Raw genomic sequence first — 27,164 nt, 5'->3', positions numbered from 1 at the left:
AAAAATACATGCAATTGGTGGTTTTTGAGTGGAGTCAATTGCATGATCCTAGAATGACAATAGTAAGTATCATAACTATTGTCATTCTGGGGGTAATTTATCAGCTCTGCTATATTGGAAGTAACTCAACTCACAAAAATGGATTAGCATGACTCTATGCCAAAATATATGTGCAGGGAGTATGAAACCTAGCAGCAAGAGGAGGTTTGAAGGAAATGTTGAAACGATGCATGCATGAGGCCAACCTTGCCATCTATGTGGACAATTGGAGGTTTGTTTTTTTGTTTTTTTGTTTTTAGTGAAGATCCCTATAGATAGCTTTGATCAGGGAAGAGATTAGAAACCAATCAATATATATTATTGATATATAATAGTTCTGTTTTGGGACATAAAAATGGGACTCATAGAACTTGTATATTGGCTGGGCATGTCAGATTGAATAGGATGTCATGGTTGGCATCATCATGTAATTAATGAGACTAGAATTGATGATTATGTGATATGTGTTGAAGTGATCATGTGCACTTTGTGGTTTATGTTGGCTGGATATTAACTAACTGAACAGGGTGCATTTGGATGGAAATTGTATGGATATGGAGAACTAAGTGATATATCAAATAGATGATGATTTTTACTGGGCGAATGTTTGGGAGTTTTGCCATGGGAATCATATCATTTCTGTCCACTTGATTTATCCTATATATTTTGGAAAGGTACTACAGCTAAGGGGGAAATCATCCAATTGGTGTATAAAACCAAAATGCATGTTGACAGTTTTGGTTTTATACTGATGGGCGCACAATCGATAGAAATAATAGCTAGTAAAACTTTGGTATTTTTGGTTGCAACATGCATGGGATTCATTTTTATATTTTATATACTTGAGCATTAATTTATGGATCAAATTATGGTTTAGGTCATCGTTGAATATAATTATATAAATTACAGATATATGGGGCAGTTGTGTACCGATTGACAAATGGTAAGGTATAGGAAATTAAAGTACGTAGGTTGAAATGCTAATTAAGTTGCAACGCCTAAGTTACAGTTTATGTATTTATGTACATGTTGGGTTTTGTGGGAAATGAGGATTTCTGGCAATAATGCATCATCAGTACCCTTCAATTTCAGCCAATAAAATGTAGCTAGTCCTATTTGGAATATATATATAGATATGCATGCAATTTGCCTAGATTGAGCTATAGCAAAGAAAATAATGGCCAATAATAGTTATTTTTGGCTTTGCTGAATTACCAACCAATTCTTGATCTGGAGAATATAGGTAGTCGACGATAAGACAGACTGGATGAGCCAACGTTCCTACTAAAAAGTTTTTCCCAGAAAACATAGTTGTCAATACAAACCTATTACATAGATTTGTAGTTGTATCAAAAGATGATTGATGTCAGTCTGAACTTATCAAACTGCATAGTAATTAAGTTATTGAGGCAAATCAAAGTTGCCAATCTTTCATTTTTTTGTCGACATAAGTTCCCGATAAAATATATTTCCTACAATATATATGTGTAGTAAGTAATCAATAGCTAAGTTATAAATTGAGGACATAGCATATTAGTGGCAAGGTTGCATTTTGGGAATTGAGTTTCCTGTTTGAGATTGGGAGGGTATTATAGTCGTATTTCTGACAATATAAATGACTTATGGCAATGGCATAAATTGCCAAGATATGTAAGTATTTACGTCAAAATTTCGGATAGCCGAAAGTAATAGTAAATTGGCAATTTATTATCTACAAAGATGTGGCGGTACTTTTTTGTGGCTTAATGGTCATTTGTTGCAAATTTTTCCACATTTACTGTAAAAAGTTTTCGCAGCAATAGTATGTATTTGTTATGGTGTGTAATGATATGGTTCGTGTAAAAAATTTTCATGTCAATTTATTTAAAAAAAGTGTTGATATTTTAACTTCAATATAATAAATCTTGAATTATAATGTTAGATACGATTTTAAGGTATGCAAGTCACAAACACTCTTTTTTTAAGGAGTGGGGCTCACGATGAAAAAGTTGAGTTTTTCCATATAGATCTCAAATTTATCTTACTTTATCTTCAATGAAGTATGCGAGACTTGTACACTAGTTTATAACTATATACAAATAATTTACCTACAACAAGCAGTAGGGCTATGCAAATTTTCGATTATTTTAATTTCGTCCAACCCTACTCTGATTCTGACTCTAATGGAGTTGGAGTGTTCGGAAATCAAAATCGAAATCAGAGTAGTTCCAAAAATATTTTTAGAGTTATGAGTCGGAGTTGGAGTCGATCACTCCGAACTCTGAATTTTTTTAAAAAAACCATGAATGCAACGTAGTATTCATCAACCTTCCAATCAAAGCAATATTCATCAAGTTGAATGCCAATGTTGTTCCTGGGCACCCTCTTCTTCCAACCCCAAATAGAACAAAGTTGAAAAATGTTTTTCTCGTTTCTTTGCTTTAACATTGGTCTTTATCTTTCTCTTTGAAGAAAACTAAGAACCTCTCTAAGCAAACTCGTTAGAGTCATCTCATGAATCATCATCCCTCATGATGGCATAAAGATTGATAGCCACTACATTTTTTTTTTTTTTTGGGAATATCAAACCCATTGGTTTTGCAGCATTGGCGGCATTCTCGTATTGTCACAGGGCCAGGTGGGTGTAGTCTTAGTGTTTCCTTCACAACCACTTGCAAGTAAGGGAGATTTGCAATATCTTATTCTTTAACTATTTAGTTTTTCCAACGACAGATTCTATTTCTTCTCTGACCTTCTTCAATATGCAGGGATGATTAATCAACTCAGGCATTACCCATTGCATGGCTTCTGCTGAAGTTTCAATGCCAGCAATGAAGAGATCCTGGCATATATAAGTGATAAGACCAACAATCAATTGAGATGATCATGAAGTTCGAGTCTTTTAATTCATAGACTCACTCTTCGATCGGAGCTCCGAACTCCGACTTCCGTTTGGAGTCAAAGTCGGAGCCAAATTTTGCCTCTGACTCCTGTCAAAGTCAGAGGTCGGAAAGCACTCCTCTGACTCCGTCAGAGTCGGAGCTCAGGCCTGACATGCAGTGTGATGCATAGTAGATTTATAAATAGCATGATAAATTTTAGGTTATGTTTGGAGACTGAGGTGATCTTAGATGATCTGATTTGATTTATGAATGATAGTATTTTGTAAGTTTCATTGAGATATGATTGAATGTATGGAGTATGTTGAAATATGTGTTTGAATATACGAAATAGATTGAGATCATATGTTTAATGTTTTATGAAAAGTTAAAAAGATAGTAAGTCTATTAATAGTTAGTTTGAGATATGTTAAGGTGAGTTTTGACATTCAAACATAACCTTATTAGCGTATGTTATGGAGGAAGAGGCTTGCCTACTAAAGTATTACTTAAAGAATAATGATGTTGTATATATATATATATATATAATATGGTGTTGTTACGATTGAAGGGGTAACCTCATCTCATGCATGTAAAATGATTGGAATACAAGTAAAACATAAAAAATAATTTTTTAATTATTTAACGTCAGGTTGAGAATTATGTTCATGTAAAGTTGTAAAATAGTTTTACCAATTCAATTGGTTGATAGTGACATCCTAACACTCGGAGGTTGTTTTTGTTTGTTATGAATTGATTTAAGGTGTGGTTTAAATAATGAAATTGAATGGAATAATCTTAAGTTAAAAATTAAATAAAATTTTATTTAAATATTATTTTTTAATAATATTATTATTTTAAAATCTAAAAAATAAAATTATTTATTGTTTTATATGTAAGAATTTTAAAAAATTATAACAAAAAATAAGGAGAGAGAATAATCTCGCTATCCAATCGAGATTGAGACGCATCCAATTGTCTAGGAAGGAGTGTGATATTCCGCAAGAAAACAAAAAGGATGGAAAATTCAAGCATGACCCCTAGTGTCTAGCGGTAAACGTTGTATTCGGTGTGAAGGCATTTACTTTCGGCAGCCATAATTGTACGGTACTGATTATATTTCCCTAACTGGGGAAGGTTTTTTCTTCCTTCACAGCCGCCATGTCCGTGTATATATATACAACTACATGCAGAGAGTGATCCGTTAACTTTACTGTCCTGTTTTATCTCTCTTCATTATCTCTATCAAATTTCAATGCCTGAAGAGGGTACCTGCTAATCACCTTTCTTCCTCCTCTTCTTCTTCTTCCTTTCTTGATTTTTCATTCCTGTTTCTCTAGCTCTGTTTTTTTTTTTTGGGTGGTTGCAGAGGAGGCTGGCGAGCAACTTCTGGTGGTGATCCGCGAAGATGAAGACCGGACGAAGTTTCGTATATGTAATCTGACCAAGCAATTGGAACCGGCGGGGGTTCCGATACTGAACGGGGTAAACTTGGACGTACCGGAGGGAGTGATCCTGGGGATCATAGGGCCGAGCGGGAGTGGGAAATCGACGCTGTTGAGAGCCCTTAATCGGCTGTGGGAGCCACCTCTGGGTACAGTCTTTTTGGACGGTCGTGATATTCGGGAACTAGATGTGCTTAATCTTCGCCGTAAGGTCGGCATGCTCTTCCAGCTTCCTGCTCTCTTCGAAGGTAATCTGTCGATAAGTGTGGTACCGTTTCCTAAGACATGTGATCGCTCACGGATATGAACTTTTTCAGGCACGGTAGCGGACAACATTCGATATGGACCACAATTGATAGGAAAAAGGCTGACTGATGACGAGGTTTTCCAGTTGCTGAGGCTTGCAGACCTTGATCCCTCTTTTCTGGGCAAGCCTGGTGGAGAACTCTCTGTGGGTCAAGCTCAAAGAGTTGCTCTTGCTAGAACCCTAGCTAATAAACCAGAGGTAATTACCGTAATTATAACCAGAAATGCTTAACCTAGTTTGTTCTCACAGATAACATAATATGAATTGAGATAAGTTTGTTTTAATATTATTTTTGTTTTAAATTTGAAAAAATTGAATTGTTTGTTTTATTTTGTGTGGTGATTTGAGAAGTTGTAACGATTAGATAAGATTAGTTATGTTAGATTATAAAGTTCTTTTTATTGTTAAGTAGATTTAACATTTTAGGTAACAAGATGTTTCAATTATAAGCATGATATTTGAAACATGTTACGATATAGAATCTGATGGTGTGCTCTCTCTGTTGCTCAAAGGTTTTGTTGCTGGACGAGCCAACAAGTGCGTTGGATCCAGTATCGACAGAAAACATAGAAACTGTCCTGGTAAATCTAAAGAAGAAACAGGGAATGACAATTATAATTGTCTCTCACAGCATCAAACAGATTCAGAGGATTGCTGATATTGTGTGTCTTCTTGTGAATGGTGAGGTTGTTGAAGTGTTAAAACCTGAACAACTCTCAGAAGCCAAGCATCCTATGGCACAAAGGTTTCTTCAACTCAGCTCATAGAGTCTTTTTTTTTTGAACTATTGGATACTTTTCTTTCTCAGATCCGCGTGGTTATGGAGTTGTCTTGATGGCATTACCATGTATGAAAACTTCAGCTTTGCTTAATTTTATAGTTTGTAATGACAGCGTGAGAATTGGGGTTCAGAATACCATAAACCAAGTTCCCAGCTTTGGCTTCTACTTGCCTTCACCTGTATATGTTGCAACATATATGAGCACTCACAATGGGTTTTGTAAAACCCATTGTTATGTAAAATTTAAAGAAATGTTGTATAAAAAGTGCATCCAACGGATGCTTTATTGTATTTCTATTTTACATTTTTGTACAGTGTTGCTTCTAGATGTAGAAGTAACTGTACACAAATGTAAACATATTTTTATTTATTTTCTATCTCTTCTTGTACTTTTTTTCTCAAATTAATCTCTCATTGTATTTTTTCTTCTATAAAATATTAAAAGATATAATATTAAAATGATATGAAGAAAAAATAGATAAGTTGATGTATGATATATTGTAAAAGTTAGTATGTAAAATAGAAAAAGTAAAATTTGGTAATGTATTTTAAAGGATAGGATGAAAAATCTATTGAAAGTGCTCTTAAGAGATTACGAGTCAAATTGAGTTTTATAACAACTTGTTCACGAATATTAATCAAAATCAAATTGAGTTTTATGAGAGTTGTATCACCCTACTTTTGATATTTAACTATTCAAATGATACATGACGCATATGGAATATTCTTGTTCATGCAAGAAATTTCCATTTTAAGCCCTTGGCTCATAGAAAAACCTTTGAAAATTGTATGCTCAATGCATTTGATGGTGTTTATTTGTAATTGGGATTCATCTGCACCCTAAATAAAATTCCAGTATTCATGAAATATTTCAAAAAAATAGACGTGCGCAAGTTTACAGACATGATAAATTTACATATCGGTCTATGATTCTATGAAAGGTTAATGTCGTGTTAAGGTTAATCTGGTTATAAACAATTTTGCTCACCAATATGCACACTCATCCAACGTGATTTGTCAGAAAGTAAGACTGTAATAAAAATAGTGCTAATTTGAATTTTGAATATAAAAACGACAGCATTGATACGTAAATCAATATAAAAATTCGTTTGCATATAGCAAAGTTCATTTAAACGTATGCCACACCGACCTGCTATTGATTTTGGTTTCTCATATCATTGAGACAAGTTCGAAGAAATTCAAGACTCCAATCACAATTGATGGACATTGTTAACGTGAACATTTAGAGATTCTTCTCGATCTTCATTGTTTGGATCCTTCATCCAATGTTCCCTCCCGTTCACTGTAGGCACGACTGTATAGTTAGGGGTGTGCAAAAAAGGCCTTGGGCCGGTCCATCCGATGCAACCGAATTGAGCCCACCCGACAAATGCTGGGTTCTTTGGATCCAAGTCACCTACGGGTTGAGAGAAATCCATATCGGTCAAAACCGATAGATCCGCTATACGCTTTCACTGCACAAGCTCTTTCTCTCAGTTTTAGAAACCCTAGCCATTGCCGTTCGACTTTGCCGTTCGATTTTACCGTTTGACTTCACTGTTCGTCTTCGTTGTCCAAGCCGGTAACTCCCTCAATTAAACGCATTTTCCCCTAAACTAAGCGATGATTTTGTGCACTGGATCCTTCCTCTCTCTGTTTGCAATAAAAAGATGATCCTCTCTCTATTTTTAGAGCTTCGTTTCTAACTGCATTGATATGGATATCTGCATTTGGTTATGTCATTTTTATTAGTGTTTACTGAAGTTGGTTTTAATTCTTTTTCCTGAAGAGTTACTATTGCTGGTCAAAAAGAGCTTCACAAACCTGAGTCTGATCGCTCCTGCATACATCTCGAGTTTGATATTTCAGGGATTGGCATTACGTAAGTTCATGAGTTCATAGTACCTCTACTTATAAAAAAAAGAAATAGTACCTCTACTTACATATTTGGATGCCTGATGATAAGTTGATGATTATATTGTCAAGCATAATTTGGCACTCATGGACCGGGCTATGCCCAAAATAACAACCCCCCCCCCCCCCCCCCCCGGCCCAAAAAAAAAAAAACAAAAACAAAAGTTGCTTTGAGCATTTTTTTGCAATTTTTTTTTATTCCTTGGGAATTATAATTAGATTCAGATCATGGTCATTTAGCAATTTATTTGTGATATTTTGTGTACCACTTCACAAATGATACAATTTGACTAGTAAATGGATTTATCACTTGGGCAATCGGAATGCCGAGGGATTTTGTGTTTATATATATATATATATCTCTTGTAGGCCTGAAATGGAATCTTAGATGATTATGCTAAAGCTTAGCATCCAATCGTGATATCATGGCTTTTCCCTTTCATACCATAATGTATAAAACAATAAACCCTTTCATTAGAGAACCAAATGCAGTTATCCATAACCAAATTCAGTGCTCATAGTTCATTTGGTTCTAACTGCATTGATATGGATATCTTTCTTATCTGATCTTCAAGACAGAAAAGTCTTTGATATCTTCTACAGGTTGTCCAAACCAAGACCAATTCTCTTCTTTACAGCTAACATCATTAACCATTTGATCAAGGGCATCCCCTCAAATATTACCTGCTGAAGACCTATGTTGCCCCGATGACTAACACAAGAGGGGGGGTGAATTGAGTTATATTTAAAAAAAAATAACAATTATAAATCAAATATACAATATAAAATATAAACAAAATACGAAACAGTAATAAATATAAAGAGTAAGGGTAAGAGAGAAGCAAACTCAGTATGTTAACAAGGTTCGGCCCTACTGCCTATATCCTCGCCTCAAGCTACCCCTTGAGGATCCCCAAATTCACTATTCAACCTCCTTCAGGTAGAGATAAAAACCTATTACACTTTTGAAGAACACTGCTACAAAGGATCTGTGTAGAACACCCTCTACACTTGCAATCACCTTACACGTGGTGATTTAACTATTCCTTGTGTAGAACACTTTCTACACGCACAAGGGTTATACACACCATTTTACTGATACAAGAGCTGATAGTGGATAGGTTATCAGAAAACACTCATTAATGAGTGAAATAAGAACAATACAGCGCAAACTATATCTCTCAAAATGAATAAGGATTAAGGCTCAATGCTTAAAGAAGAGAGAATGAAAGCTTTGAATGAATGATATATGCTCTGGATGTTATGAATGTGAAGCTCTCAAATGATCTATTTATAGGCATATGAGACTTCATATTCAAATTTAAAATATTCACATGTCAAAGACAACATCATTCACTTTTCAAAAAATTCAAATAAAAGGTTCTTCTTTTTCAATTGTCAAAGACATCATTCACTTTTTCAAAAAAATCAAACCTAATCTTTTACTTTTGGCATATGACAAAATGAGCACACTTTCCTTTTCAAAAAATTCAAACCTAATCTTTTACTTTTTGCATATGACAAAAGGAGCACACTTTCCTTTTCAAAAAATTCAAACCTAATCTTTTACTTTTTGTATATGACAAAATGAGCACACTTTACCTTTCAAAATTTTCAAACAAAATCATCTACCTTTTGTATAAGTCTAAAAAAACATCAATCACTTTTGAAAATATTCAAATAAAACATGCACATGTGAAAGATGACAATCAATCATCTTTAATATTTTCAAAATTCAACCCTTTAATCAAGGCATGCACATGTAAAAGATGACAATTAATCATCTTTCAAAATTTTCAAATTTAATTTTCAAAAGTATTCATGCACATGTGAAAAATGTATTTTAATGCTTTATGATAAAATATTAATTTTCAGCATTAATCCTAATTTCAAATTTTGAAGAGATTTACAACATTACTCTATAATTTTAATGTGAACTTGTTCCCTTCTTACTCATGATTGTTTCCTTGATGTGCTTGACTCCATTGTGTAGACAACTTGAACTTAAGACTTCTTTATTCTTTGAATTCATTTGTTATCATCAAAATCCATGTGTAAATATATAATTACACAAAACTTGAAATCTTGAATTCAACAATCTCCCCCTTTTTTATGATGACAAATACTTGATAGAACCTGAAACCTGTATTAATATTTAAACTCCCCCTGAGAATGTGCGTTAGTTTTTCAAGCAAAAGTATAAATATAATTCTAAGCATATATAATAAGTTTAAAAAGGATCCGCAACAAGTCAATGGACCTGAAGAAAACAGTGCATTAGTAGACACTGTAGATAGTTAAAAAAAATAAATAAATAAATTTCATCCGTCTGTGACCCGACAAGTGCGACTGGAGATTTGAAAAAATCGTCTGATGTTGTTGACAAACGAGATTGAAGGCTCCGAGTTTCTAAAAAATGTCATTTTCACCGATCGGAAAAAAATACATTGCTCTTTGACTTGGATGATAGCTTGTCTTGTTCTTTATGCTATCTCTATAAAATCAGTCCTGAAGTTCATCCAATCCGCATCAAGTTTTCTTCTCATCTCTATAACTTATCCACATTCCTTCAACATTCTCGTTTTAAGCCTTCTTTTCTTTTCTCAATGGCTCATTCTTCTAACATTTCTCTAGATCCATCCATGAGGCATTCTGCATCTCAACCTCCTGTCCTTTCTGCAGCTGCCATTGGTGCCATGTTGCAGTAAGAAAATAATAATCTGACTAATAAGTCAGATTCTGATGCTATTTATGACTTGGTGAGTCTTGGGACTCGCTACTCTTCCTCTATTGTTGCTTTTTCTCATCGGCTACAAGTAAAAAATCATGAAGTTGAAAAGCTCAAAGAACAAATTGTTGTACTTCAACGAATTGTTCAAGAGTCTCACACAAGGGAATGAATCATTCGGCAGAAGAATAAACAGTTGAAATCTTTATTAGATTCTTCATTCCGCTTACCGGTTCCCATGGATAAGAATAACATGATATTGTATGAAGAGAATGAGCGTCTCAAACATAAGGCTAAGAATCTCAAGTTTATGTAAAAGTATTTAAAAAATCTATCTCTAGTTTTATTGACTCTAGTCTATCTTTTAAGAGATATTCATAGCATGCATTACACCTATTTCTCTTCTGATCATACATAATCTATCTTCTGATAAAAGTTTTGTGAAAATATCTGCTAACTGATCGTGTGTGTTTGTGAACTCTAGTACTATATCGCCTTTCTGCACATGATCTCGAAGAAAATGATATTTTATTTCAATATGCTTAGTTCTAAAATGTTGTATTGGGTTCTTTGAAAGACTTATAGCACTTGTATTATCACATTTGATTGGAATGTGATTATACATGAGTTTAAAATCTTCAAGTTGTTGTTTCATGTAGAGAACTTGAGCACAACAACTACCCGCAGAAACATATTCTGCCCCAGCAGTAGATAGTGCAACAGAATTTTATTTTTTACTAAACCAGGAAATTAGTACATGACCTAAGAAATGGCATGCTCCACTAGTGCTTTTTCGATCTATTTTACAGCCAGCATAATCTGCATCTGTGTAATTGATTAGATCAAAAGATGTGTGCTTAGGGTACCATAACCCTAGGTTAATTGTACCACTAAGATATCCAAGAATGCTCTTAACTGCAATTAAATGTGATTCTTTTAGAGATGATTGAAAGCGTGCACATAAACACACACTAAACATAATATTTGGTCTACTGACTGTTAAATATAATAAGCTACTAATCATACCTCGATATATCTTCGAGTCAACTGGCTTACCGGATTCATCTTTATCAAGTTTAGTTGATGGGCTCATTGGTGTTCCAATTTCCTTAGTATTTTCCATCCCAAATTTTTTCAATAATTCCTTAATATATTTTGATTGATTCATAAATGTCCCACTTTTTGCTTGCTTAATTTGCAATCCGAGAAAGAATGTAAGTTCTCCCATCATGCTCATCTAAAATTCCTCCTGCATAGTCTTAGCAAAAGCTTGACACATATTTTCATTAGTAGCACCGAATATTATATCATCAACATAAATCTGAATCAAAAGAATATCATCATTTTCATATTTAATGAAAAAAGTTGTGTCTATTTTTCCTCTTGAAAAATATTTTTCAATCAAAAAACCACTGAGTCTCTCGTACCAAACTCTAGGAGCTTGTTTAAGTCCATCAACCACTTTTATTGGAATATAAGGTCCATTTACAATATATTTCTAGATTTCTCTACCTTGACCTTGAAGAAATATTCTCATTCTAACTTTCCAAAATGAGTAATTATCTCCACAAAAAAGTGGAGGCCGACTACTAGATTGACTTTCACCAAATGAAGCTGCAATGTTAGTCATACGATCTTAACTCAAAAGATAGTTAATCTTATAATAGAGCTCTTAGCTCTGATACCAATTATTACTGATCATAGGCCACACCTATGTCACCTAACAATTGTACCTACCAGACTAGCCGGCCATCGTCTCGACTGGCGCACCGTCACTCATGGTCGGAGAGTCTTGCTTCGGTGACACAGTCACAAGCGAGAGTTCCCATGAGTGATCTGCCTGTATTAACAGTATAGGTCAACTAGCTCTGCTACTAATTGTTGCCCAGATGACTAACACAAGAGGGGGTGAATTGAGTTATATTTAAAAAAAATAACAATTATAAATCAAATATACAATATAAAATATAAATAAAATACGAAACAGTAATAAATATAAAGAGTAAGGGTAAGAGAGAAGTAAACTCAGTATGTTAACGAGGTTCGGCCCCACTGTCTACGTCCTCGCCTCAAGCTACCCCTTGAGGATCTCCAAATTCACTATTCAACCTCTTTCAGGTGGAGATAGAAACCTATTATACCTTTGAACAACACCGCTACAAAGGATCCGTGTAGAACACCCTCTACACTTGCAATCACCTTACACGTGGTGATTTAACTATTCCCTGTGTGGAACACTTTCTACACGCACAAAGGTTATACACACTCTTTTACTGATACAAAAACTGATAGTGGGTATGTTATCAGAAAATACTCCTCAATGAGTGAAATAAGAACAATACAATGCAAACTATATCTCTCAAAATGAACAAGAATTAAGGCTCAATGCTTAAAGAAGAGAGAATGAAAACTTTGAATGAATGTTATATGCTCTGGATGTTGTAAATGTGAAGCTCTCAAATGATCTATTTATAGGCATATGAGACTTCATATTCAAATTTAAAAAGATTCACATGTCAAAGATAACATCATTTACTTTTTCAAAAATTCAAATAAAAAGTTCTTCTTTTTCAATTGTCAAAGACAACATCATTCACTTTTTCAAAAAAATCAAACCTAATCTTTTACTTTTGGCATATGACAAAATGAGCACACTTTCCTTTTTAAAAAATTCAAACCTAATTTTTTACTTTTTGCATATGACAAAAGAAGCACACTTTCCTTTTCAAAAAATTCAAACCTAATCTTTTACTTTTTGTATATGACAAAATGAGTACACTTTACTTTTCAAATTTTTCAAATAAAATCATCTACCTTTTATATAAGTCTAAAAAAGCATCAATCACTTTTAAAAATTTTCAAATAAAACATGCATATGTGAAAGATGACAATCAATTATCTTTAATATTTTCAAAATTCAACCATTTAATCAAGGCATGCACATGTAAAAGATGACAATCAATCATCTTTTAAAATTTTTAAATTTAATTTTCAAAAATATTCATGCACATGTGGAAAATGTATTTTAATGCTTTATGATAAGATATTAATTTTAAACATTAATCCTAATTTTGAATTTTGAAGAGATTTACAACATTATTCTATAATTGTAATGTGAACTTATTCCCTTCTTACTCATGCTTGTTTCTTTGATGTGCTTGACTCCATTGTGTAGACAACTTGAGCTTGAGACTTCTTTATTCTTTGAATTCATTTGTTATCATCAAAATTCATGTGTAAATATATAATTACACAAAACTTGAAATCTTGAGTTCAACAACCTAGCTCCAAACTAAACTCTATAGCTCTTTCAAGTGCCAAGACAGCAAGAGTACATATAAATCTCCTTGGCAAACCTGCAGAAGCCACAAATTCACCATATGCATCCCAGTTCCTTAATACTATACCACCTCCCATAACAGACTTTTTCTAAGTAAGATAGTAGTTTGGTTAAAAATAACAAGTACAGAGGATGGGTAAAGGATGAGTAAAGATGGTTAATTATTAAATAAATATTAAGGTTGTCTGGTTAAAGTTTAGTTGGGTTGAATATCTGTTTGAAATGCTTGGAATAATTCTTCAGCTCATGCATTGCGAGACTACTTGTTCTTGTTATCCTCCTTTGTTCTTCAGTTTTAAAACATACTTTTTATTTTTCTTGCAAATTACACTGGCTGTCTCTCTTGGCATAAAGTTCTAGAATTTCTCAACACAGTTCATTTTTATTAATAAGCAATTCCTTGTTTTGGTACGGGGACAAATTTATGGTAATGTAAATTTAGAACAGCTATGATTATATAATATTGGTGGCCTTGAAATCATTTATTATTCTTAAATTAATGCCATAAAACCTTGAAATAAACAAATAATCATAATTATGATTCTCACTGCAATATTTATGCCATAAAGTAAACACTTGGAAGCTTTTCTTTCTTGTACCAGTTTTATATTTGTATGTGTGCGGCTGGATGCATTACTAATATCTTGATTTTTGTATGTGAAATTATATGTCAGTTCATATATGGATTGTTTCGAAAGTGACACTCATACCAATTTAAGAGATAATGAGACGGCTACTCCTTTGGATAACCGATCACAAAAGGTATCAAATATTAATTTGTCTAGTAACACAAGTCTCCCTCCTCGTAAAAGGAGGGCAAATAAGGACCCCTCAGTAGTGTGGAATCATTTCACTAAAATAAATAGATGCCCTTTAAATGACCCAAAAGCAGAGTGTAATTATTGTCACAAGCTTTACTCTTGTCATCCCAAAAGACATAGTACATCAAGTATGCTGCAACATCTTGGTATTTGTAAACAACATCCTCATAGAATCAGACTTACGGATCAACAGAATATGAGTCGTGATGGGCCTCTTGAGCGAGTTGGAGATAGTGATGTTAGTAACTCGGCAAATGCACATAAGTTTGATTCGGAAACTGTACGAATGACAATTGCTGAAATGATCATTTGTGATGAGCTTCCATTTAGGATAGTAGAAGCCTAGGGATTTAGGAAGGTATGTAGATCTCTTAAACCAAGGTTTCAAGTGCCATCTCGAACCACTGCAGCAAGAGACTGTATTAAACTGTTTAAAATGGAGAATGAGGAGTTAAGGAAAATTTTTAAGACGGTTGGGCGAGTTAGTTTAACCACCGACACATAGACGTCAATTCAAAACTTAAATTATGTGTCTTACTACACACTTTGTTGACTCTAAATAGAAACTACACAAAAGATTTCTAAACTTTTGTATGATCCCTAATCACAAAGGAGAAACTATTGGAAAGTGTATAGATTCATGTCTACAAGATTGGGGCATTCACAAAATCTTTACTGTTACAGTTGACAATACTTCCTCAAATGATGTTGTCATTGAGTATTTGAGAAAGTTTGTAGGAGGTTATTTGTTTGAAGGGAAGTATATTCACATCAGGTGTTGTGCCTATATAATGAATCTCATTGTGAATGATGGGCTAAGAGATTGTGATGATTCAATCGTGCGCAATGCAGTTAGGTATGTTAGATCATTTCCCACAAGAATGGAGAAATTCAAAAAGTGTATAGAGAAAGAAAAAAATTGATTGTACAAAATTGGTATGTCTTGATGTTTCCATGAGATGGAATTCAACTTATCTAATGCTAGAAGTTGCAAAAACATATAAAAAAACCTTTTTTGCGATTGGAGAAAGAGGATGATTCTTTTGTTCGTTATTGTAGTAGTGTGAACTTGGGCCCCCCTAACTCTAATGATTGGGAGAGAGTTAGAGTATTGATAAAGTTTTTGAAGATTTTTTATGATGTTATTGTGAGACTTTTTGGCTCTTTATATGTCACATCTAATGCATATTTTCAGGAGTTTTGTGGCATACAATCACATTTGTCAAAAATGAGTCAAAGTAATGATGCAGTATTGAAATGTATGGCGGAAAATATGAAGATTAAGTATGACAAATATTGAGGATCAATTGAAAAGACAAACTTGTTGATATTTATTGTTGTTGTTCTTGATCCAAGATGCAAATTTAATCTTTTGTATTTTTTGTTCAAAAAGATATATGGTGGTAATTTAGTCGAAAAAATAATTGCAATAGTGAAACACTTGATGATGGACATTTACTAGGAGTATAGTATTATGTATGGGAGTTCAAGTGGAGTTTCCTATTCTGAGCCTTCTTCCTCAGTTGATCCTACTATGATTGATTCTGATTCTCAACAAAGTTTTTGGATTGAATATGAGCAAGAAATTATTGAGTCTAATTTGATGAACAAATCAGAGATTGATCAGTACTTAAAACATGAATGTGAGGCACGAGCTCCAAATTTTGATATTTTGGATTGATGAAAGATCAACGAAATAAAATATCTTATTTTGGCCAAAGTTACACAGGATGTAATAGTCATTCTTGTTTCTACAGTTTCTTTTGAGTTAGCCTTCAATGCAAGAGGTCGTGTGCTTGACCCATTTCGTAGTTCACCATCTTCAAGAACAGTTGAGGCATTTGTTTGTACATAAAATTGGTTGAAGGATTCAATAGCCATTGATCTTCGTGTCTCATTGGATAATATTGAAAACTTTGAGGCGAAATTAGGTAATGAATTTATTTCTTATTTACATATTTATTAAATTTTTTCATAATATTTATTTTTATATCATTTTAATCATGATGTGTTTTTTTGAAATTTGGTCCAAAATCAAGCTTTGCTTATTATGATAAAATTGAGGAATAACTCAATGCTTATGCTCTATATGAATGGTATAATTTTTATTTTCACTCATTTGTATATAATTTGCATGAATTAAAAATTCCAATTTGATTTTCCCCAATGTTAGTTTCTAAACCTTTGATATTGGATTTATAGATTCACTTGCAAAATGATGGATTAAAATGGAATGTAAGTAGTAGCTTTGAAAGCCCAAGGATGAGTGGAGGTTTTTGAATTATAAAGGATTCAGGGGAATTTTGTTGCTGCCTTCTCAAACTATGGAATTGGTTTTTAATAGGTTTTAATGGCTTTAACAGTAATTGTATAGAAAAAGATGTTTATTTTATAATTTTTTTATTGATAGTTTTGTACTAGTATTTTGCTCACTCCTTAGTAATGAATTGATATTGATTCGGATGGAAAAAACAATAAACAGATAATCAACTCACCTGCAAGAACCTTCAGATTTATTTTAAAAAAAAAAAAAAATCCATCCATACAGAACCGCATGTACGGACGGGTCGGGTTGGGGCGCTTTGCCATCTGGGTCAGATCGGATCAGGCACAGATCCGACTATTTTTAATCGGGTTGCATGCCTATGTATAGTTAATTGTGTTAGTATAGATGTTGCACAAACCAAATCAAAGGATGAACTTCCCAAGGAAGAATGAGCTCCTGAATTTGTAGAATGCCACCAGCATCCAAAGTTTCCCTGGAAAAGCATTACTCCAACAAGAAAAAATTCAAACCAATTAGGAGTCCGCTTCAATAATAGAAAGAACCTTCTACAATAACAAAATGATTTTTGGGGGCTCTTACCTTAACAGATTAGAACAGAAAGAACCTGCTCTATTAACTTGAAACAAATATACACTGATAGTTTCCAAAGATGAACACATACAAGGTCAGCAACAGAACCTCGACATTTTGGGGAAGAATGTGAGCCATCTGTTTCGCAGCACCGCACCAAACAGAAAATTTAAAAAAAAAAAAAAAAAAAAAAAAAAAAAAAAAAAAAAAAGCTCCCATGGAATTCCATTGGAGAAACATCTAGATCAAAATCTTGCACTGTATGAAACAAGTTATGCCCTAGTAGGTTAGGACCGTTAGGTTGCCATCTAGGTCTCTGTCGGGGCGATTTCAAAATTCTGGTGACACGGATACCTCTTCTCAAGGTTCCATGCAACAAGAGAGAACCAAAGAAGGAAAAATGTCAGTGTACATCAGTGCCCCCAAGAAGTTTATGAGTCATTCGATAAGCTTTGGTATGGGCACTGGGCGCTCTACATAAGCTCTCTCTCTCTCTCTCTCTCTCTCTCTCTCTCTCCTTTTTTGATGATCCTGCTTAAGCTCGTTACTGTAAATATGGTATGCTCTACCATCGAAGGTGCTAACCTATTTTAATATATCCTATTGACTATCACTTATGCTTTCTAAACATGTCAACTTAATAGATAACACAATAAACTTACGTCATATCAAACATGGACTTGGAAAAAATATAATCAGCTACAAATACTTCTGGGCCACATAATATCCATTTATTTGCTGGTACTTTGCATCCCAAACACTAGAAAATACTCCCAATAGAACTTAATAAGCTACAGAATCTGTATTTTCTCTATCTTGCACCTCAAATTGCTTCAAACTCCCAAGATGATTCCTTGGGAGATAAAAGGCATATTCATTAGGGGTGAAAACCGACATATCGGTTTCGGTTTTGGACAAAAACCGAGACCGCACCGATGGGGTGAAAATGATGAAAATCTCGACCGAAACCGGCCGGAGAAGGGGGAGGAAACCGTCGTCCTCGGTCTCGGCGTAACTCCGGTCGGTTCGTCGGCGTCGTCGATGGCTATGTGCGCCGTGAGAGAGAGCGAGAGACCACGGTGAAGCTGCAAGATTTTTGAGAGAGATAGAGAGATATGACGCCGCGAGGTGAGCTTAGAGAGAGAGAGGGAGCTGGCGATGGAGGTGGCCTTGCGTGGCTGCGCTGCGTGCACCTTGAGAGAGAGAGAGAGAGAGAGAGAGAGAGAGAGGGGAGCGGCGGCTGGTGAGAGTGAGAGATACGAAGAAGAAGAAGAAGAAGACGACGACGAAGGAAACGGCGCAGTGTTAACCCTAGAGTTAAAACGGCGCCGTTCGTTTAATTTTTTTTTCCAATACTAAGCCATAAAACGACGTCGTTTCACTTCTTCAGTTTTAAGTGAAACGGCGTCGTTTCATATATGTATAAATCAAAAAATAATAATACTTAGACCATCGGTCGGTTCAGCGGTCCGGCCCAGGTTCAAACCGGGACCGAACCGCTGGACATCGGTTTTGAATAAAACCTACCGTGCGCCGACCGGTTCTACTCCGGTTCCGGCCGGTTCCGATCTCCGGCGGCCGGTCTGAGTCGGTTCCGGTCGGTTCTTCGATTTTTTGTACAGCCCTAATATTTCATCCATCTAGGTGTCTCTTACTCTTTGCTCAATTTCAAAACATTTGCTCAGTTTCATATGGTTAAGAATTAAGCCTTTCTCTGGGTAGGAGGGGCTGGCTGTCACACGTTGACTTCCATCAAATAAAGACTCCAATGACAACCATAGTTCTCAATGCACCAAATGAGATAAAAGGTTGAAGAATCCATTTTCTTTACCCTGAAATTCATTAATGTAAGCAGCATCCTAGCTCCAAATTAATCGGTGTGTATCCTCTAATAAACCATACAGTTGCTCCTAATTATTTCAGCCACTGGATAGCCGATAGCCAGCCACTGGGAACCTACAGAATTCAAACCATTTCTACTTTCAAAATTCAGTCTACTCAGTATGGAAGGATAAAAGACCCACATTTTAAAAGGAAAAAAATAAATAAATAAATAAAATAAAACAGCTATCCAACTGGATATATGATTTTACAGCAGATATGATTTAGAGAAAAACTAGTTTCTCTATAAGAATTAGAGATATTAACTAAGTAAAATTTTACCAGATATGATTATGTTTTCTAGTACATGTCTAGTATCCAAAACTCTAGTCATGAGGCAATACTCTATAATATAGCATGCCATTGTCGTGAACGTCTTCCATATAGCACCACTGGGTAGAGTAGTATCAGTAATTCTATTACCATAAGATGAGACCAAATGTTTCAATAGCAATAGCCTATGCTAAGGAGAAGATAATTCAGTCATCGAATAAGAATAATAACCAAGAATCAAACAACATCCAGATGAAGCAAACAAGTACCCTACAAAGGACAGGAGGAAAGTGTACCTTAGCTGTTCCGTGAGTATCAAGACCAGAGGTCTCAGTATTTCAAACCCACATGTCAGATGCTCGTAAGCCTTTTGCCAACGTTCCACATGGTGCCAAATAGAGTATTGGAGATGCCTTAAGCAACTTCAATAAATCCATACTGCTTTGAAAAAAACGCCCATAAGTTCTTAAGAACTAATGCATGTGCCATGGTCATTGTTTCTCAATGCAGACAAATAACATTATCAATTTCAAACAGTAAACAAGCCCATTCCTTTCCATCATTTCAGTTTGAATGGTTAACATTCTTCTGTACATGACATTCCATTCCATTAATTGCTCAAATAATTCCCTAAAGGCTACAGTTTGTTGTTCTTTAGATTGCACTAACCACCCCAAACCCTATCAAAATGCCACAAACTCTAGCAGCAGCCACCGATGTAGATTCAGAACCAATGGCATTACATTTTCCCTTCTTTAGTTCAGATATAATACTACAGCAGTTTGTCTATCTACAAGTTTGACAGTTGAAGCCACCCAATTTTAAGCACCCAAACACCTTCATCTTAAAATATTTAAGATATGATCCTCCAAAAACTTCTTAAATAAAGAACTTAGAAATGACTACGTCTTAACCAAGAATTATCAAAGGGACATACAACAAAACGAGACTCACAACATTGTCATTACCTATGGCTTTCTCTCAAGCATCATTCATGTGCATCAACTTTTCCATGATTTCCGCATTTTGTGAAGCATAAAGATGAACAAAAAAGGAATGGAATGACAATAGTAGTAAATCCCTAATAATGGTCTTAGTTAAGAAAAGAATTGACCTACAATATTTGTCATATACACATGTAATAATTATCATATATACACATGCCCATGCAGATATAGTAATTAAAGTAGATGTCAGTTATTTTGAGAACTAGAGTCCACAAACCTAATAAATTAAAAACATAGTCCTTTCCTTGCATGTCTTTAACTTATAATCAACGTTAGTCGAGAAACATTAAAGAAAATACATGTAATGCAATAAATGCACCAGAAGTTGCATCGACTTTACAATATATTGTAACTTATCAAAAAAAAAAAAAACTTTACAATATATTGTAAATACAATACTTTTCCAATCTTATAGGAGGCTACTTGCATGGTGACAAATTTAGTGATGATTAAAGCACACTTAAGCACAGAAACACCAAGGTTGAAGCGCTTCCTGGCCAAAAGCAAAGCAACTTTACAAAAGTGCACTTTTTGGCGCATATTGTGTGGGCTTACTGCTCAAAAAAATGCACTTTTGTAAATTTTATCAACAACATTATAAAATATTAGTTTAACACCAAGAAATGGTATAAACAAATATTCATAAGTATTTCGTTCATACTGAAGATCATTTATGTACATAGCACATGTTGTCATACGTAATGATGTTGTCATATGTAATGGCTTATCAAAAAAATGTTGCTATATGCAATGTTTATGCTTTGAACTCGATATGATAGTCCAAGTTAGCTTTCTAGATGAATTGATATTTGATTGATTATGTTAGCAGAGAAGTCAATACCTGCAATTCTTACGCTTCTTTGGTCATCAACTTTTGTAATATTTTGATTCAACCATGGATTGTAGCTCGAGTATGACAACTATGTAAAATATTGCGTTTTAATTTCATATAATTAGTTGTACTTGATTTTCATGTTGCACTATACCCTAATAGACTGAGTTAATAGGCTAAATGTATTACCATCACAAGAAAATTTTATTAAATGTTGCATTTTAATTTTATGTAATTAGTTGTACTTGATTTTCACGTTGCATAATACCCTAACAAACTGAGTTAATAGGCTAAATGTATCATCATCTTGTTTTAAGCCAGTTTTTTCAACTGTGTTTAATTGACTTTTTGTTATTATGCATCATCTTTCAATGTGCACCTTACTTCAATAAAGCATTGCGCTTTGCACCTAGGCTCTAGACGGCATTTGTGCTCAAGTCCACCTAGTGCTTTCACTAATAATTCAACGTCCCCATCCTACAAATGCTTGCACACAACACGCCAACCCACACAAGCCCTTGCAGAGAGGCAGATGCCTCTATTTCCACCTCTCATACCCATATGTGGCAGTAGGTTTGCGAGATGTATCAATTCCTTCAGCATCTACAACCCTACAAATGTGATGCTTGGGAATCTAGATTCCTAAGAATGGGACTAAATTCGCATTTACAAATAATTGAAAATACGATAGGATTCCCTGCAATAGTAATCCACATTTGGTTTATTCCTAATAATCGTGGAGGAACCATTTGTTTTCCCCCCAAAATATCCTTCTATATTTTAGCTGAACTATGAAGGTTTTATTTTAAATATTTCTTTGTTTTTTCACTTCAACAAGTAAAAAAAAAATCAAGCATGATGTGGTGTTTGTGGGTCATCTATTGTTACATTGTGAGGTGGCTAGGCTTTTGTGGGATGAGATCCTTAACCGGATTGGCGCGGCAAGGGTTATGCCTGGAAGAGTAGTGGATATTTTTAAGTGTTGGACAGGTCTGGGTAATGTACACATTGCCACTCTGTGGAAAAAGATCCCTAACTGTATTACGTGGTGATTGTGGGTGGAGAGAAATAATAGGTGTTTCGAAGACTGGAAGCGTTCCTTGGATGAGTTGAAGAGATATTTTTTTAACACTATTTTTCTGGACTTCAGTCATTATATGTAATGGGGACAACTTTCATAATTTGCTTGTATCCATCATTAGTTCTTAGTGGTAATTAGGCTTATTCTGTCTTCCCGTGTATTTGGGCTATGCCTTTTTCAATTATTAAAGTTTTACTTATTAAAAATAATCAAACATTAACATAAAATTTCTAGATCAAATAGTAGCATGAAAGTTCATTAAACCAAATGGTGTCCAACAAAAAGCATTAAAAAAAAAAAAAAAACTCAAACAAGTTAATGAAAAAGTTAAAAAGCCATTCGCTAAGGATCAATGTCATGTATGACATAGATAAAGAAAACACCAATGCATTTGCAAGAACTTGAACCAGTCATATTTGTAGTCACCGGGAAAATTAAAGAAATAATCGGACTTATGTATTAGCTATCAGTAAGTGGATCCCCCTTTCATAAACCCGTCAAAATATATAAGAAAATATAAAAAATAAAGTATAAAAACACATCCAAATTCAAGGGATGCAAAAAGGCTCAAAGAACATAGGTATAAAACAAAACTTAATTTCTTTGAGGAACTTGAAGTATATTTGCTACATTTGTATAGGGAGCTTTTTTTTCCCCAAAAGAAAAAAAGCAAAAAAAAAAAAAAAAAGAAGAAGAAGAACAGAAACAAAACCTGCAAACTAGTTTTTGTTCTTTCATATGGTTGGGTATTCCCTTGTAATCCTAGTTGTATTGTACCATTACATGTAGTTATAGCATTTCATAAACCATGAAGAACATTCTTTTTTTTTTTTTCTTTTCTTTTTTTTTTTATCGGCAAACAAATTTTTATATCTTCCAAAAGAGAAAATCTTTGAAGAACCTTCATTCTGAGGCATGAATCTCCCGCATTATCGATAGCAGCATCTCGTCCCCCACAACAGATCGCAACTGGTTCACAAAAACATCTCTGGCCACCTTCCGAGCCTGTTACAACCCATAAGCACGTAAGAAAAATCCACCACTTCTATTCCCAGACTCTATATGCTCGTTGCAAAATGAGAAAGCCGCAACTTACCCTATATGTGTCATACAAAGTCGTGGCTGCCTGAACTTTTGAGGCAGGGAGGAACTTATTCATCTTCGAAAATAATTTGGAAAATGGATACTTCGCCGATCCTCTCAACTGGCCTGAAAATAATAGCAAAAGTTAAACTTTTAGAACATGGAAGCCCGAAACAAATAAATAAATAAACACCCGAACAAGATTGAAACATTGATACCCGGCACGTGATCAGAAGATTTGTAGCTCACAACACACTCTGGTAGGATGTGGCTGTTCATGTTGGTGCACCATACAACATAGCGTTTAGGATTCGTCGGATTATCGGCACCTGTATCAAAATCCAAACTAGAAGGATGGCATTGCTGAGACCCCGCTTCGACCTTTTCGACACTTCCCAATATAACCCGGCACAATACCACATGCTTTTGCCCATCATCGTCAGACTCCGATTCCAGTGCACTGAAACACAGCCAACCCAACCACCGTCAACAAGTTCTCGCTAACTCACCAAAAAATGAACTTGAATTCAGAACATAAACAAAAATTACCTAAAATGGGGGAAGCCCACAGGAGAGAAGTATATACCAATTCCATTAGTTTCCGAACCTGAAACCTTGCTTGGGACCGAAAACCCATGAGCTAAAACTTTCGCTATGACTTTGGCTGAAGCTCCATACCACGCGTGCACGGTATTTGACGCACCTCGAGCAGCTTTGGTGGCCTCATTCTGCCTCTGAAAAACTTCAAGACGAGCTCTCTCCAACGGCCCAATGCGCGTACACTGGTGAACTGCGCTCATGGTAGCGCCGTGATCGATCTTCTTGATCCCAGCCATGAACAACTTGCTAATCGCCGAGTAAGCTTGTTCTCCTGGGCTCAAAAGCTTCGCATTCGGCCAGCTAGATGTTTCTGAATCGGCGGTCGTTAAACGCGGCCGTTTCGAGGAATCCTCGTCCCGCTTTTTCGTTGAACTTACCTCAGTCTCGTCCTCATTCGGACCCAACTCATGTTCCACCCCCTTTCTCTTGCACGAAATCCCACCAATTCGAATATCGATCTCAATATTCTGAACTCCCAAATTCTCCGCCGGGCCGTTCTCATTAGTGCTATCCAGATCTTCGCTGACGAACACTTTGGGGAAAAAGAACTTACCATTTTCGTCGATCCAAGCAATCGACCACTGACTACCGGACCCCAAATCTATCTGCAACATGCGAAGAAAATCAAAGATATACTTGGTCCCTCCAATCGACGCTTCGACCATTGGCCTGCGCTCCAAGAACGACGATCGAAGACTCTCGAGAACCTCGTTCGGGAAATCGATCCACGAATCATCCCGGTAGAACATGAACCGCACCGGTGCGCCGCTCCGACTGAAGTTGGATTCATTCTGTGTCCCCGTCCGGGCAGAACAACAATCTGATTGATGCTTACAGCAATTGGTTACCAAAGACGACGATGAAGAAAGATTCAGTGGAACCCTAACCCTAATAGGTTTCACCATCTTCCTCTCTACGGCTGTGGGGCACGTCGTTCGGGAAGCCATGGGATTCTACAGCCTTCGTCGGTCTAAACTCTTCACGAACAAGAGATTTGAGAAACAAAAACTGCTAGAATCAGAAAACCGTCGCACACTTCCGGTGCCTATAAATAGGAGTCCTGCGGAAAGATCTACTTTAAATCTAAATTACAAAAATGTCCCTCCTTACAGCCACATTTTATTTTAATCATTTTATGATAAAATAAACCATAATTTAGATTTTATTTGAGTAACTTAGATATTTTATTTGAAAGAATTATGATGAGTATTTTGGGAAGAGTTGAGTAATAGTTTGTAATGTCCAAATATTGTCTAATTATTTTGAAAATGAGTAAAATTTATTATTAAAAATTTAAGTTTTTTTTATTTAAATTTTATATTTATTTATTTTTTTCAAAATGATTATGTAGTAATTACACATTCATAATTATAAATATTATTATTTTTATATTATATTCTAATATGATGTGAAATTATTATATATTTATTTCAAAAACTTGAGATAATGAAAATAAATAGATTTAATTATTTATATTACAATTTTAATATTTGAAATAAAATTTTATGAAAAAATTAATTATTATTAATAGATAATGTCGCACAAAAAAGTAGAGTAATGATAAGTCGGTGATGTTGTTTCCAAAGTTAAAACCATTTCTACAATTATATTTATTAATCTTTTCTCTAATTATTAAATATTTATTAGTCGGTGGAGGTGATACATTATTGCAAAGCTAAGAAGGGTACGTTAGTACTTTCGCAGTACTGACTTTTCTTGTTTTTGGGTCAAAAGCAAACTTGGGGGCTAAGTTTTCATTTCCGGCTTTCAATAATGCCACGTAGGATGAACGCCGACTTCGCTGACACTGTTTTACTTCGGAACAAAGAAATAAGAGAACAAATACCCTTCGAAGAATAATTCTATTCATATCTTTTTACTTTTACTTTTTACTTTACATCCCACATTTTACGTAATTATAATTTTATTTAAAAAATATATTTTAAATTTTAAATTTTAAAAATTAAATTATAATAAAAATATTATAAAATATAATTATAACAAAAATAAGTAAATATATAATCCACGTAAAAAAATTATCTTTTAATAAAAAATTTTAATTTTTTTAAAAAAATATACAAAACTTGCACACTTGAAAAATATTTACAATATTATTAAATAATATTTTCTTAATCATTACATAAAAAACACTATACAATAAAAAAAAATTCAGATTGGAATAAATGAATAGGATCTCCCAACGGAATCCCTATCATTCTCCCTTTAAGATTTTATATAATATATGACCCACGTAAATTCTTCTTATTTGATAGTCGATTGAATCTATTTTTTCGAATAATCATTTTAAAAGTTGAAATAATAATTCTCTATAGTGAAATAAAGCAAGGTAATGATTATGAAATTAAAAAAATCTATTCTTCTATTAATGTTGGCAAGAATATTTTGTACCATTTTATCATGCTTAACCTTCACGCTTCTTAAGCATGATTTTTAATTGTAATCCATCTCAACCAGTGTGTGGCGTGACATATTTGGTATATTTTCTTTTTATCTTAGTTTCTGATTCTAATTTATAAAGTAGAATGAAAATGTTATTCCGACATTTGAGTTTACTGCTCAGTTGCACCACTTAACCTAACTTTACCACGTCTTATTAAAAGAAACAATCAAACATAACATAACAATCCTTTTTTTTTTTTTTTTAAATCAATTATGAGGCACTTTCTCTTTGAATCCATTTCTCATTCAATTTTTTTTTTCATTAACATTAAGACTATGAAACAAAGTTATAACGTTCTAATAGAAGATCTAAATCACACGATCTATATTTCAAAAAGACTAGTCAACGATACAATTGAAATCCCATTATAACCTTATAAAGAGCAAGAATTTCTTATTTCCAATCAATATGAGATCTTATATACTACTTATCCTCAATCTTATCATATGAGGATATCACAATTTACCCCTTAATATTTCCAATGTCCTTGTTGGGCATATCTGTTGTAGGTGGCACAGCTTAAGTTTCACATTTCTAGTTGGATAGTCTCTGATATCATTTGTAACGCACTAATAAAAGGCCCAGACGACGTGACCTATACTTTAAAAGAATTAGTCAATGATATAATTGAAACCCCATTAAAACCTTTTAAAGAGCAAAAACTTTTCATTTTTAAGTAATGTGAAATCTCAAACGCTACCTATCCTCAATTTTATCATATGGGGTATCATAAAAGTTGTGACGCCTCCAAATTCTGTTTGGGATCGGACGGACATTTGAAGCGTCGAGACATGCAACACAACGTTACCTGCCCCCGTTCATGACATATAAGATGCAATGTTCCTAACATGCATCT

At 34.4% G+C, this 27,164-nt stretch overlaps 2 protein-coding genes across 12 annotated transcripts; one reads left to right on the top strand and one right to left on the bottom strand.

Annotated features, from left to right (window-relative positions):
- The first annotated feature begins 3,953 nt into the window (after positions 1-3,953).
- LOC122298440 (ABC transporter I family member 17-like) lies at positions 3,954-5,721 on the top strand. The gene is made up of 4 exons (XM_043108169.1): positions 3,954-4,165; positions 4,267-4,590; positions 4,660-4,847; positions 5,162-5,721. Exons 1-4 carry the CDS (start codon positions 4,153-4,155, stop codon positions 5,414-5,416), a joined length of 780 nt encoding a protein of 259 aa, XP_042964103.1. The 5' UTR covers positions 3,954-4,152; the 3' UTR covers positions 5,417-5,721.
- An 11,008-nt stretch (positions 5,722-16,729) lies between these two features.
- On the bottom strand, positions 16,730-24,867 carry LOC122299112 (probable inactive poly [ADP-ribose] polymerase SRO3). Of its 11 annotated transcripts, none has more exons than XR_006239586.1 (7): positions 23,797-24,867; positions 23,466-23,707; positions 23,261-23,373; positions 23,066-23,169; positions 19,541-19,682; positions 18,922-19,046; positions 16,730-17,228 (listed from the first exon to the last, which is right to left on the bottom strand). XR_006239586.1 is itself a non-coding variant. In XM_043109057.1 (5 exons), exons 1-4 carry the CDS (start codon positions 24,792-24,794, stop codon positions 23,068-23,070), a joined length of 1,455 nt encoding a protein of 484 aa, XP_042964991.1. In that variant the 5' UTR covers positions 24,795-24,867; the 3' UTR covers positions 16,730-19,682; positions 23,066-23,067. The 11 variants fall into 11 exon arrangements, 2 of the variants coding, with proteins under 2 accessions (XP_042964991.1, XP_042964992.1); XR_006239587.1 differs by lacking the exon at positions 18,922-19,046 and having other exon boundaries at positions 16,730-16,992; positions 17,100-17,228; XR_006239583.1 differs by having other exon boundaries at positions 16,730-17,006; positions 17,100-19,682.
- Between the last annotated feature and the right edge of the window lie 2,297 nt (positions 24,868-27,164).

Source organism: Carya illinoinensis, chromosome 16, assembly GCF_018687715.1.
Source record: "Carya illinoinensis cultivar Pawnee chromosome 16, C.illinoinensisPawnee_v1, whole genome shotgun sequence".
Classification (NCBI taxonomy): Eukaryota; Viridiplantae; Streptophyta; class Magnoliopsida; order Fagales; family Juglandaceae; genus Carya; species Carya illinoinensis.
Note: the sequence above shows the minus strand (reverse complement) of the source record. Positions and strands in the feature narration are given on the sequence as shown.